Source organism: Ambystoma mexicanum, chromosome 3q, assembly GCF_040938575.1.
Source record: "Ambystoma mexicanum isolate Mex_15411 chromosome 3q, UKY_AmexF1_1, whole genome shotgun sequence".
NCBI classification, from domain to species: domain Eukaryota; kingdom Metazoa; phylum Chordata; class Amphibia; order Caudata; family Ambystomatidae; genus Ambystoma; species Ambystoma mexicanum.
Window position 1 is genome coordinate 323,415,736 of NC_090926.1, and position 13,339 is coordinate 323,429,074.

The window sequence follows — 13,339 nt, forward strand, 5'->3', positions numbered from 1 at the left end:
CACAAATGGTTTAGCTGCACTTCCCAAAGTGAAGCAAGCATTCACTGAACAAGAATTGGAAACATTGGCAATACCAATAGTTTGTGTAATTGTATTTTCATGTCAAGGCAGGAGTTTGTCGGCCCCATAAAGACCAGGCCCAGTTTAGATCATTTTCAAGCTGTCAAGTCTGCATCACATAAATGTTACGTTATCTTTTAATTCTAACGTTATCGCTTTACGTAAGTGGACTCCCAACATCCGTAGTAGTATCCAAACAATGTCACAATGTATAACAGTGAGTAAATCAAAAAATTAAGAATGCATAACTAAAAGGGAAAATGTTCTTTGTAATACCACGAAATCCTAGAAGCTTAACTCTATATATTTTGCCTTAAGATACAGGAAAACGCATTCATCTTTATAAATGTGGACACACAAGGGATATTGTGTGGGTCAATTTTATTCATTGACTCTGAATACATAGATTGATATCAAAGAACATGAAAGTATGCATGCACTAACTACTCATCAGTGTTCACATTGTGTACCTTCAAATTATGTGCAACAGAATCGGTCACATGGAACAGATTAAACAGATTTCGAACAAAATAAAAACACGGTTTACACTTTATGATCTGAAGTGCAAGTTCTGTGAATCGGACTATGCAGGCATGGTTCCGGACTGGAACACTACCTATGTAGGCTGACTGTTGAACTCCATTACAATACGGGTCATTACGTGAACTACAGGCTTAATACCTCATTTTGAAAACTGCTACATGCCCATTAAATGCTTTTGAAGTCTGTAACATCTTGCATGGCAGCATAAGTAATGATAAAGCACACCTTAAAGACATACATTCTCGGGCCAAAGACAATGTCCAACAGTATGGTGTTGTGCAGTGCCAACAAGTAAGTAGGGGGTACCATTCTGAAATAAATATGCATGATATGAGACCATGTTTAGAAGGGCAGGGGTACTGGTTGAGTGTTGTATACAGCAAGATGTGAATGCTGTGCTTGCTGCGCATTTTTTTACCCCCTGCATCGTGAAGGCCAATAGCCCAGAATCCTCCCTTCCTTAACACTTACCTTGTGGACAACTAAAGCAGCTGTTCTCGTCCATGCATAAATCTAACCCCCCAGTTGTGAAATATAGAAAAGCCATATGCTGGTCCATATGCAGGCTTAGGGGGTTGTAGTTACAGAATGGGGCAAATACTTGTAGATTAGGTCACATTCTGCATGCAGCCTTTAATTCCTACTTCACCTTCTGTTGTGACATTTCCAATCTGGCCAGCACCACACACCCCAGTGAGAGGTGTGGTAAGTCATGTACCTGATGAGTGAGGATCCTGAGATCCCACAAAGCCTACGAGAGACTTGACAAGGAGACCAGTTGCAACCTTAATGGAGGAAAGGCCTTCTGTAGATGCTTGGGGAGCTTGCGAAGAACAACCCCAGATACCAGAGAGACCGACCAATGTGCAGGAGAGTCTGAAGGCAAGGCATCCAAGGGTAAACTCTTGGAAGAGCATTGGGAAGTAGTGGGGACAGACGAGCAAGACAAGACTGAGTACCTGCTCCAAAAACCTTCCCTGAAAAATAATTGTTTCCACTGACTTGTGAAGTACTGCAGCAGTCAGTGTTTTTCCATGTATGTGGATAATACACCAATTATAATTGGACCAGATGATGCTGCTAAAGCAGGCTTTTCAACTTCTGAAAACTTAATTTGGATGAAGCGAGGTCATCTTGCCCTTTTGGAAAAGCATAATCTTTGGCCTCCTGATTTTCGGCTGATATGTATTGGCCCATGCACCTTGCTGGGGCTGTTTCTGAAGAACCTGAGAGTTGTATATAAAGGTCTTCTTAACCTTGAATGTCAGCTGTTGGCCAAGTTACCCTCCCCCCAAACTTCAGCTTCTCTGAAAATAATTCTGAGGGCTCCAATCGTGATCGTGAAAGGCCTGATATCACCTAGTTTTAGATTATTGCTGTGTAATCAGTTTAGATCGGCAATTTTAAAATCTTGTTGCTGGCCTGCTCTGGAAGCTAGGACCATGTATCCCCAGCTTTCCAACAACTCCATTTGTTATTGGGTGTTGATGGGCGTAGTATAAAACAAAAGGGACACAACACGTATTGCCAATAGTTGTTCGTTGTATGTGATGTGGAAGGGAGTGAGATCAGGAGTGAGGACCAACCACTCACTACTGGTAGTGATATGATATGGCTTTTGTAACGTGCCTATACACAAGCGTTTCAAGGTCCGACGAGGCAAGGGAACAGAGGGAGGACCGAGACAACGATCTTACTAGACCAAATGGGTTCCATGTGTTAATATTGCCATATTTTTGCAGTGATATTAAGCCATGGAACCTGCGGGGGACACCCCTGCAACCCCCCGGTCCCAATAACCCCATACATTAGCCCCACTAATATCGCCTATGTCCTTAACCCAAGACCATATATATGGCTATATTATTGGTGGGGATAATGATTACCTGATGCCGCCAAGTGACATTGAGACGTGCAGGGGAAGGGGAAAAGTGCCAGGGGAAAGTGGAGCGGGTAGTGCTGTACATGGATCAAAACAATAACGAGAAGTGCGGTCAGCAGGTGGCAGGTGCAAGGGTAAGTGCAGACAGCAGGTGTCCAAAAGTGCAGGTAGGGGGACTGTAGGGTTACAGATACAGACCCAAGTGCAAGGGTTGCCGGGAGGCAGTGCGCGGGTGCAACTGGGTGGGTATGGGGCCTGGGCCTGATTACTCAGGCTAGCCAGTGCAGTATCAGACAGGAAATCAGCAGGGGAGAGGAAGAGAGAAGGCAGAAGAAAAGAGGAAGGTCTTGAGGTGCTTCCAGAACCGGAGATGGGTCTCCTTGTTTCAGAGAGGCAGGGAGGCTGTTCCAGAGGGAGGCCCCAGCCGAAGAAAGAGATCTACCACCAACTCGTTGCTTGGAGAAACGACTGACCCTGTGGGAGTTGGAGGAGTGAAGAGCTTGAGTAGGGAGGTATTTACGAAGAGAGAGTTGGAGGTATTGAGGACCCAGGCCCCAGAATGCCTGACAATACCTTGCAGCCACTGGGAGCCAATGCAGAGATTTCAGTGCTGGAGAGCTACAATCCTTGGGCTTGAGGCCAAGGACAAGTCTTGCAGTCCTGTTCTGGATGAGTTGCAGAAGGCGCAGAGTAGAAGCAGGCAGATTTAGAAAGAGGCTGTTGCAGTAGTCCAGCCTAGAGAGAACCAAAGCTCTAGAGACAGTGATCTTCTGGGGGAAGGAGAGGAACGGAAGAATACCTCTTTGGGGGTGCAGCTGGTAGTGTGACTTCTTAGAGACGTCAGATGTGAGGAGAGAAGGAGAGTGTGGAGTCAAAGATGACTCTGAGGTTCTTAGCCTCACAGGTGGGAGCAGGAAGAGGGCCAAGGGAGGCTGGCCAGCGAGTGACTGGAAAGGAGGGTGCAGGTGTGCCGATGACGAGAATCTCCATCTTACTGGCATACAGTCAGAGATTGTTGGTGGGCACACCACTCGTGGATAGCAGACACAGTCAGAGATGAGAGAAAGAGAAGAGGTGGCAGAGGGGAGTCTGAAAACGAGCGGAGTCATTCGCATAGCACTGAAAGTTGGAGCAGAGAGTGGCAATGCGGTGGGCGAGAGGTGCCTTGGTTGAACAGCCAGGGAGAGCGGTCCGACCCCTGGGGAACACCACAGGTAGAGAGTGAGATACAGGAAAGGACGGACCGAAGTTGGAGCTGGGAGGGTTGATCAGAGAGGAACCAGGTCAGCCAGGCCAGGGCCTGATCAGTGATACCCAGATCATCACACGATTGAGCAGGATGGCATGGTTGACCGTGTCCAAGGCAGAAGAGAGAATGAGTAAGATGAGGACATAGGGGATATTAGAATCCAGGTTAGAGAGCAGGTCTTCACGGATGTTCAGGTGAGCAGTGTCCATACTTCTGGCTGCTCTGAAACCGGACTGATTGTCATGGAGACCACCAACAGATTCAGTGTGAAGATTGGAGATGGCCAGCTTTTCCAGGAGTTTGCCCAGGAAAGAGTGATGGAGATCGGGTGATAGTTAGGCTGAGAGGTTCTTGAGAACAGGGTGCACAAAGTGCTTCGGGGGTGGGGTGGGGAAGGCTCCAGTGCCGAGGAGTGGTTGCAGAAGTCAGCCAGGGCAGGAGCAAGGGTGTCAATGTGGTCCTTGATGGTTTTGGACGAACAGGGAAGAACTTGTTTTGACCAGACTTTCATATTTGCGAGGAGAAGGAGGAGGAATTATTATTATTAAAGAGTTTGTCCGAAAGGGAGAAATACACACTGATTTCCGGTATCTAGGGATTCTGGGGTGGATAGGGGCATTGAGGCAATTTAGAAGGGAAGTCATTGAGCTGTGTCTGCCGCCTGTAATGTAGCTGTGCAGTGAAGTCTGATTGCACGGCTGCCACTAATGCTGGGTGCAAGTTTTAGAAGCGAGGGATGCTGCTGGTGATGCAGTGTAATGGGGGCAGGGATGGCAGGCGGGGGTTTTCTGTCCAATCGCTAGCTTTTTAATTTCTTTTCTACCCAAGTTTCAGACACGTCCTCACCCAACCCTCGTTTTTCCAAGCCACATTCTTCACAGATAATGCTTCTCCCCCGACGAAGCCTGCAGTGGTTGTTCGTCCCAGTTAGCTCATTGGTAAACGGGCTCTTTGGTGTAGGATAGTATTTCCGATGTTATTCAAGATTAACACATCCAATGGAATGTTGTGCCGAGGCAGGCGGTTTTTCAGTCCAATAAGAAAAGCAACAGACCCATTATTAAATAGGCGCTGATATCTCAATGATGTGTACACTGAGTGTTCCGATTTCCAAAACATAACACCTGGCTTTAGTTAGTGTTTTAGGTGTCTGTGGTGTTCATTTCTTTATTTTTTTTACAAAAAATGTTTTGATGAAATGCTGCTGATGCTCCTATTGACATGCCTTTACATTACAGCTGCTGTCTTGTCAGGTTTTTGATGTAGCTCAATACTGACTTGAACAGTAGGTTGGCAAGTACGTGTTCTGTTGGTGTGCATCCTCATGTGTTTTGTCTTCTCCCTTTACAGGAGCTGAAGCTTCCCACGTACCATGCACATTCGCCACAGATCGGCTTGCGGCGATACTTTGCTGACCTCTTGGCTATTCTCTGCAACCGCTACCAGCTCTGTCCCACAGCGCGTCATCTTGCAGTCTATCTGCTGGACCTTTTCATGGATCACTATGACGTGGCCATCAGGGAGCTGTATGTCATTGCGCTTTCCTGCTTACTCCTCGCAAGTAAGTGACAACCATGGAGATCACATGCATCCTCATCGCAATGGTCGCTTCCAACATGGACAAAACATTGTTGCTTCTTTGTAAAGGCATGCTTTCCTTTATGTGTGATGTGTTTAGGGGTGCTGCATACATCTCCTGTGTTCATCCACTAAATAATGTATTTGCTCTTTAAAACTTCTTCCCTATTAGACTAGCATCCAATGACCTAATAAAAGACTATCAATATGCACTTCAATTTCGCCTCTCCCTGGAATTGGGCTAAAGATACCGTGACCAGATTTTGAAAATAAAAGTAGGACTAACTTTTGACAGTGACTGCGAAAACTACACTTTAATTGACCTTTTAAACGGGTGTGTGGGAGGAATGTTAATCCAAGCTTTAACCCTGTAGATAAACTTGCTATTTACATGTGAGACTATGCATTCTAATCACAAAAGAGCTTTTTATTTATTTATTCAGGCCTGTCTGAAGTCTGTGACACAATGATTTAGCGCTATGGCTGTTTACTGAATGGTTGGTGGTTCAACCCCACCCAGGGATGGTTTCAAGTGTTCAAAATCAAAAATGTTTTGTGTAACAAATTAACTATCTTGTTTTCTAAAAATCCGCTGTCAGTCCAGCCACTGAAGGTCATCTCCTTCAAACCAGGACATGGTTTTCAAATTAAAAATCTTTAGGCGGCAGACAACCACATTCTAGCAAAACTAGGATGTCTGGTCAGGCTGGCCAACACCTTTTTAGGTGTTATGAACTGGCTACCCCACATTGACTCTAAAATACCTTAAGTAGACAATGCCCTCTTCTTTTTCTTTTTTTTTCTTTTCCCCTAGGATCAGAGTATTCAATTCGGCTGACTTCAAGCCTCCTTTAAAAAAAAAATCTTACATGGGGTTACATGACATTATCTTGTTAGATAAAATGGTTGTTTCCCTGCTTTTTAAAGTGAGAAGATTGGGTATCTGTCAAATTGAAGCTGGGAGAGAATTCTGTAATCTTGGACCTTTTTGAAAGGTAAAACTTCTTGCCTTTTTAAAATCTGCAGGTGGATTTTTATTTTTTATTTTTTTGCAGGGAGATAACTGAGTTTTTAAGAGGTCTGAGCAATCGTTATTAAAGTGGCAGCCAGTCAAGAGGTACACTTATTTCAGGCTAGAAATTTTGTGGATTCCGGTGTTGTGGATGCTTGCTCTGAAAATGATGGACTTGATAAGCTGACAGCCTTTATATAGGGAGTTGGCACAGTGAAGTTTTACATTAATAATGGAACTTGATACCATAGGCTGGCGATCCATGGGAGTTGGAGAAAGAGCTCTGCGAAGGTGGTGTTTTAAAAATAAAATTAAAAAAAGCTGTCTGACTGCTTTCACCTCTATTCATGCTGGGTTCTGACTCTCAGTAGGTTGCTAGATTTGTCAACAAATGTAGGGCTAAGTCACAAAAATTGCTGAACTTTTCCTTTGCCAAGGAGGACCCCCCTGTTTTGGAGACATTCAGCTTAAGACTTCTCCTCAGAAGCCGTTAACTTACTCTTTCCAAAACCTAAGAACCAAGGAAGGGCTCCAAAATCGTCATTGAGGCAAAATATCCTCAAATAGATTATGCACAGATTGTCTCATCTGTGCACAAATGTAGGCACAAGTAAATATATATAAAATCAAGAGGACACTGTCGAGCAAGGGAGAAGGAAGAATAGGGCCCAAAAATGTATGTCTTCCAGAAAGATTGAAAACCGTTAAATGCCTTAAAAGTGACATGCGTCACTGTGGTCAATTTATCCAAAAGGAGATTGTGATCCACGGATTTGAAAGCTGCCAAGATAACAAGCAGCGAGAACACCCTCCTCTGCCCAAGTAAGAATGTCGTCCAACACGTGGAGAGGGGGGGGGTGTACATGGCGTATCTTGGGTGAAAGTTGATGTAGATGTCATTAAGATTTTACTTCTCTGTTAATTTTAGTTTCTCTGGCACTAGAGTGAAGGCCTATAGGAGGATAGTTACTAGGAGCATGAGAAAGTCAGTGATCTGTAAACCAAACACTGAGACTGTTTATTCATCAAAATAGTGGGCTTGTAACTGCTATTGCTACTTCGATTTAAATATTCAGAGGACTGTGCCTTCCCAACTGATTCCCTTCTCTAATGCCCAAAATGTACATCTTAGATCAGGATTGCAGTTTGAGCATTACACACAGGTGTTTTACAAGAGGAGATTATCGAAATCGGGTAGGAACTAGGGTAGGAAGAATTTTCAAAGTAAGGTTCCTTGTATATAAGAATTTTAAAAAGACGCAGTAAATGTGGGGTACTCCCTTATTTTTCTTTTTTTTAAGTGATCAGTGTTGTTGGCGAGGAGTACATTGATCACCCAGATACACAGACCTGGATAACAATGGTCTCAATCATGAACCCTGAGGGCTTCACACCTGAGCTCCCCATCTGCACCAAGTCCCTCAGGTGACACATTGAGAAGCGCCTCCTTCAAGACACACATAGCTAAGAAACCTCAGAACGCTTGGTATCAGTTCTCTGTCCTGTTGGAAAATCCAGCCCTTCCGCCCTCCTGACAGCTTTCGATCCATCATTCAAGCACTTGTCCTATCCCACCTGGATGGGGGCCATACCCCCCCCCCCCCCCCCCCAAGTCCTCCCTTGAGACCCTGAAAAGTGTCCTACACATGGCCGCACATCTCAAGGTTCTACGCAGATCACCCCGGCCCTCATCGACCTTCCCTGGGTCCCACTGCATGCACAAGTTGCCTTCAAGTCTTGCATCATCTGTAAGGTAGTCGCCCTCAAGTCACCCAGCTACCTCGCAGAGACACTCAGCATCTCCAGCGGACAGCACACCATCAGAAGCCAGGACACGTGCACACTTGACATCCGCCACTCCCCGTCCGCATCAGACTCGCCCCACGTTACTACAAGTCAGAAAAGAATTTGAGGCCCACCTTCAAGTAGTCTTTCCTCCTGAACGCCCAGGCTATCACGTAGCCCCCCCCCCCCTCATACCGCCAGGTGCCACCTGACTCGCTAGACGCTGTGCCCTTCTCCTCCCTGCCCCCTGTACATCTGTGCCCCTCATCTGTGCTCTTCTGTATTCTAGCCCCCACCCCCGCTGTATATCTGTTCTTTTGATGTGAAAAGCACTCCGGTCTGCATCTGTCCTGTTGTATACCTCTGTAAAGCGCTCTTTTGCTTCTCAAAGCTAGGTCGGCGCTCCATAAGTACCATAATAATTGGCAGGAGGTAGCATGATTTGTTGCATTAATAAACAAAATATGTTCAAATAAATACATTGTAATCCATTAAGTTATAGTATAGTTACTTATAGCGCCTTTTACCATTATTATAGTCTCAATGCGCTGGTGGTGGGAAAGTGCTCGGAAGTCCAGAGTGTTTGGGAGGGGATGTGTGGGGGGGGGTCACAGTGTAAGATTAGAATGCGTGTGCATTTGGCCAAATAAGGTTTAGCAGGGCTGGCCAGGCTCTGGTAGAGAGCAACCCATGATGTCAGGCATGTGGATGGGTTTGGAGAGGAGTCTGGAGATGGCATGAGTGCTAGAGACTCGCATGTGTTCAATGTGCCTGAATTGTTCTAGGTCTTCACTGCATACTGATGTTAGAGGTGTTGAGGCGTAATGTAAAATATGTGACGTAGTGGTGCAGTATACGTACATAGCTGATTCCATGGTAATTTGTTGTATGTGTGCCTGATCAGGTTGTGGCTTCCTCTGTCAATTATTAAGGCTGTGATAAAACGGTTAGCAACAGTCTATGCTTCAACAAATTGCAACTAGAGGAGCGTGGGCTATAATTACGGGCTCTACTAGGTGGATAGCATGGCGAATAAACCCAGATATTGTGCGCGTGTACTGAATCGTCTCAATTGTAACCTTTACCGTGGGCATCCCACCCTATAGTTCATCCATGCGTGATACCTGCCCATCCCTCCAGTCCTTCCAGTGCGATTCATGGCTACTCCTTGATTGCCTTCCCAGAGTAATGCACGAGAAACCCCCACCTGGCCTTCTGGCGTGAGACATAACCATGGCACACTTTCTCCCATGACAATTCCCTGCAGTACATCCCAATCTGTGAGTGTGCTGGTGGTGTTATTTATCACAGCTACGTGCCATTCGCCTGTTTTCCCTGTACATGCCAGGTGCAGTGACTAATCAATCCTGTGATATTTCATAATGTGAAAAACTATATGAAGGCATGTGTTTCAGCTGGCGGTGCTTGTAGCGACCACAGTCATGATGTGTGTGTGTGTTTGGTCCGGGCGATGACGTCCGTCACTGCCAAGTGCTGCGAGGTCGGGGCCGCCGTGAAAACTGATGGACTTCTCCCCAGTCATCGACAGACACCAAGTCGGATTCTTTAAGGGATTTCAGCGGGGACCCATTTTTTATTCGACACAGAGCTATATAACCTATATTAACAATTAAACGTTAACGCTAAACCTTCTAATACTTGAACCCCTTCTTCCCCTGGCGTCCTCTCCCTCTGAGGGATCTGCCCAGTCAACCCCCTCTCCCTAAAAGGGGTCAATTATAGACCCTGAAGGTGGAACTGATGGACCAGACCTTTATGCTCTCCCTGGCACTAGACACGAGATGGCCCTAATGGTGGTCCCATCCCATGGGTGGCCTATAGCAGGCTGCCAGTTCTCCTTACCTCCCGCTAGAGTATCCCTTCTTGGCTCTTTCCAGAAAATAAAATGCTGAAATACGAACATTACCCAAAATAGTTATATACACACTGTTTGGCACCCAATGTATTCCTATGACATATTTACATTAAAATGTTATATATACACGGTGTGACTACTGCAGTCCGTCATACCCGAGACCATGACTGTACCTTTGCACCTATATTTGCTGGCAGTTATAGGGAGTGGCACCTGTCCCTAGCTGCTGGCTCCCAGAGGCTGGCCCACCCCAGCCAATGCTCCTCGCCCCATCCACCATTTGGGCACCCTGTCACTGCTGCGCTGTCTGTGCCATCTCGGTATCTCAAGCAGTGCCCCATGCTGCATTGCCACTCCTGCAAGAAGACCAGAGGCAAACATGTGCGCCACATGGTCCCACCAATGTGCCCCACTGCGCATTCTAGCTTCTAGTGATGTCCTGGTTGCTATGGTGATGCCGCTGCTCCCCGGCCTGCATTTTCCTGATGTAGGGCCCGTCCTCTTTCTAATCTGCATCCGCTCGGTGCCTGATGGTGGCTGGGTGGGCTACAGCATATGTTCCACTTACATCCTGGCTGCCTCTGGCATACACGGCCTGGGACAGTCTGGCATGGGTCACAGCCACTGGACTCTGGCTGGGCAGCCCAGATAGTCTCCTCTGGCCGTCCAGCACACGCAGCCTGGGATTTTTACTGTTGGCCCCGTCTGTCCCACGGCTCACCCTTCTTTCCCCCCACCCCCTCTTTAATCGTCTTTCCATTGCCGAGTCCATGAGTCTTTTTCCATTGTTTATGTTCTTTGTTTCATCCAGATCCACTGTGGGTAGGAGGATATGGTCAAATCAAAACTAATGAGACCGTTTTACAGATGTTTTGTAAGAATCAAAAAGGTGTATTATGTACAACACCATTTGGGGAAAAGGATTGTTACTCATAAGGAGCTTTTTATCCCATACATATCTTCGTTTTCATCCCTCGTTACCCTCTGCCACTTTATTCGCCAATTACTTTCCGTGGGTTTCTGGCACATTCTTTGAGGATGTAATTTTCATTGCTCTCCTCGGATGTTTGTCACAATAATCTGGTGTCATATTTGTCTAAAAGTCTTGGCCAGACCTCCACGATTGCCTACTTAATTACTGCTCTGGGAAGGAAAGGTCTTCTCCCTTAGAGACCCCCAGCACTTTTGCTGGACTTTCAGACTTTTCATTTCTAACCTGGAGAGAGCAAGACCTTTTTACCAGTCTCGCGTATTTTTCTGTGATTTGGACTCTGTTTCTTGTGACTTTGGAGTTTGACAAACTCCATAGGCATCATCTTTACATTGTGAATTCCAAGAGCAGTGAGGTGAAATTGACTTTACTTACAATTTGTAACTTTCTCGAACCCAACACACACTATCTTACCATAGGGTGTTGGAGGGGTTACTTGGTATCCCCTTTTGTCTAGTTTCTCAAGTAACATTTTTGTTATTTCTACAATTAATGGCTGGTGGCAGTGGTTGACATTTTACTACCATTGTGTGTTTTTACCGCGGGCTACGTTCGCAGCTGCATTAAGGCACCCATGGGTGTCCGTTTTGTCAAAATGGCCCTGGTCGTCTTCTTTTTTTCGCCATTTCTTGTTGGAAAGGTCCTTCTTGAGATTTACTCTGCGCTCCAAACCAGGTTTGGTCCCTTTGTTCATTTTGTCTTTGGCAGGATTCATGAGTGAATCTGGCAGGGGCAGGAAGTAAGGGAGGTGCCCGAAACTCCCTGTGCTTAATCCCCTTGATTACCAGAATGCATCCAAAGGTGATTGGCCGGCTGGCTGTCCCTGGAGGACAGCCACCCTGCTGTGTGATTGACAGGATGGAATTAATGGAGAAACCTGCATAAAAGGCGAGGCTTTTTGGCTTGCAAGGGAAAGTGGACCGCTGGACGAAGGAATCTGAAGAAGAACTTGTAAGAGACGCCTGCTGCAACTACTGGACAGTTGGTTTGCTCGGTGAAGCCCTGCTGCTGTGCTGAAGCTCCAAATTTGTTTAGAGAAGCCCTTCAAGGACGACTTCTCCCCTTGGGTTGGTGAGACCAATCCACCCCAAAGTGAACTCGTCTGGACATCCTCTCAAAGCTAGCTGTACTTCACTGCTGCTGGAGAGGAACACCAGATGAGTGTATTGCTTTTTAAATCGGACCCGAGCGCCAGGAAGATCCTCCGGACTTCCCTGAAGCTGGACTGACCAAGCCTGAGCCACCTCAACCGAGTGCTGGACCCCAGATGTGAGGAAAGTCTGAAGTGGTATCTGGGAACGCGGTGTTGCAATTTGCTGTAGACGCGCAGAGCTGAAACTGTGAAGTACCGCTGAATTGAAGTTTGACCTTTTCTGCCGCCGACCTTCCCATTGTGTTGCAGGAGTCCTCAGAAGTCCTCCCTCTTGTCCCCACGGCTGAGGCCCAGGAACAGCGGGATTTGCAGAGCCACACAAGAACGGAAGCCAGCTGGAACCATTTCTGTGAACCAAAGGTACTGTAAACCGAAGAGGACTTGCCTCTTGTGTAGCCTTACTTGATCTCAGTTGGGGCTTTTGTCTTGGTTGCCATTGCACAGTTGGTTGCAGCTTTGCCCCTCAAAAGCCTCCCAGCTTGTGGCCTTTCAAGTGAATCTTATTTCTACAAACATTGTGCAAGACTTTCACTTGCCTGCAAAGAAGATCGTCTGCTCCCCTAGACTTTGTTCAACTAAGGTTGACTGTCCTGGCTTCAATAGACTCTTCTACCTCTCACCTAAAGGTACCAGTGATAAGTCACCTGAGGGTGTAGGTTGTGTCTGTGTGCCATCCCCAATGGGGTATCATCTGATTTAGAGAAACAGTGTGTGTATTATAATTGTTTGCTCCCTTCTGAAGAAGGCTATAACTGACTGTTAAATTAATAATTGTTTAATCAAGAAACCTTGAGTGTAAGTGCTTGTCACTGTGAAACTGTTACAACCCTACTGCTCACATTGACCCCTCTTTGAGATGCACCTGGCTGCTCTGCTACACTACCAACCTGTGTAGTACAGACTTATACCAAAGGTTGGGTTCCTATTGCCCGGAGGTCCAGGTTGTTGTAGTCTTCCAAAGGATACTGCACACAATCTTGCCTATCTGCCTGGGTTTCATCCCAAGATCTGGATATGTTCTGTGGTCGGTTGTTTAACTGTTATGATTTGATTCACCCCATATCCTTGCAATGAGAAAAATCCATTCCTACCTTGTTTCTGAAGGAATAAACGCTTACTCCTTACTAGCCACACCCTGGATTGCGAGTGTCCTATGGCTGTTCCATGGAGCTCCCTACTACTATTGTAAGCGCTTTACAGTGCGGGTGCA

At 46.3% G+C, this 13,339-nt stretch overlaps 1 protein-coding gene across 1 annotated transcript in view; it reads left to right on the forward strand.

Annotated features, from left to right (window-relative positions):
* Positions 1-13,339, forward strand: part of CCNJL (cyclin J like) — a 124,480-nt gene that overhangs the window by 31,916 nt on the left and 79,225 nt on the right. Inside the window, exon 3 of the mRNA XM_069653898.1 lies at positions 5,085-5,295. Coding sequence (XP_069509999.1) covers positions 5,085-5,295 — 211 coding nt within the window. The remainder of the gene's footprint in view (positions 1-5,084; positions 5,296-13,339) is intronic.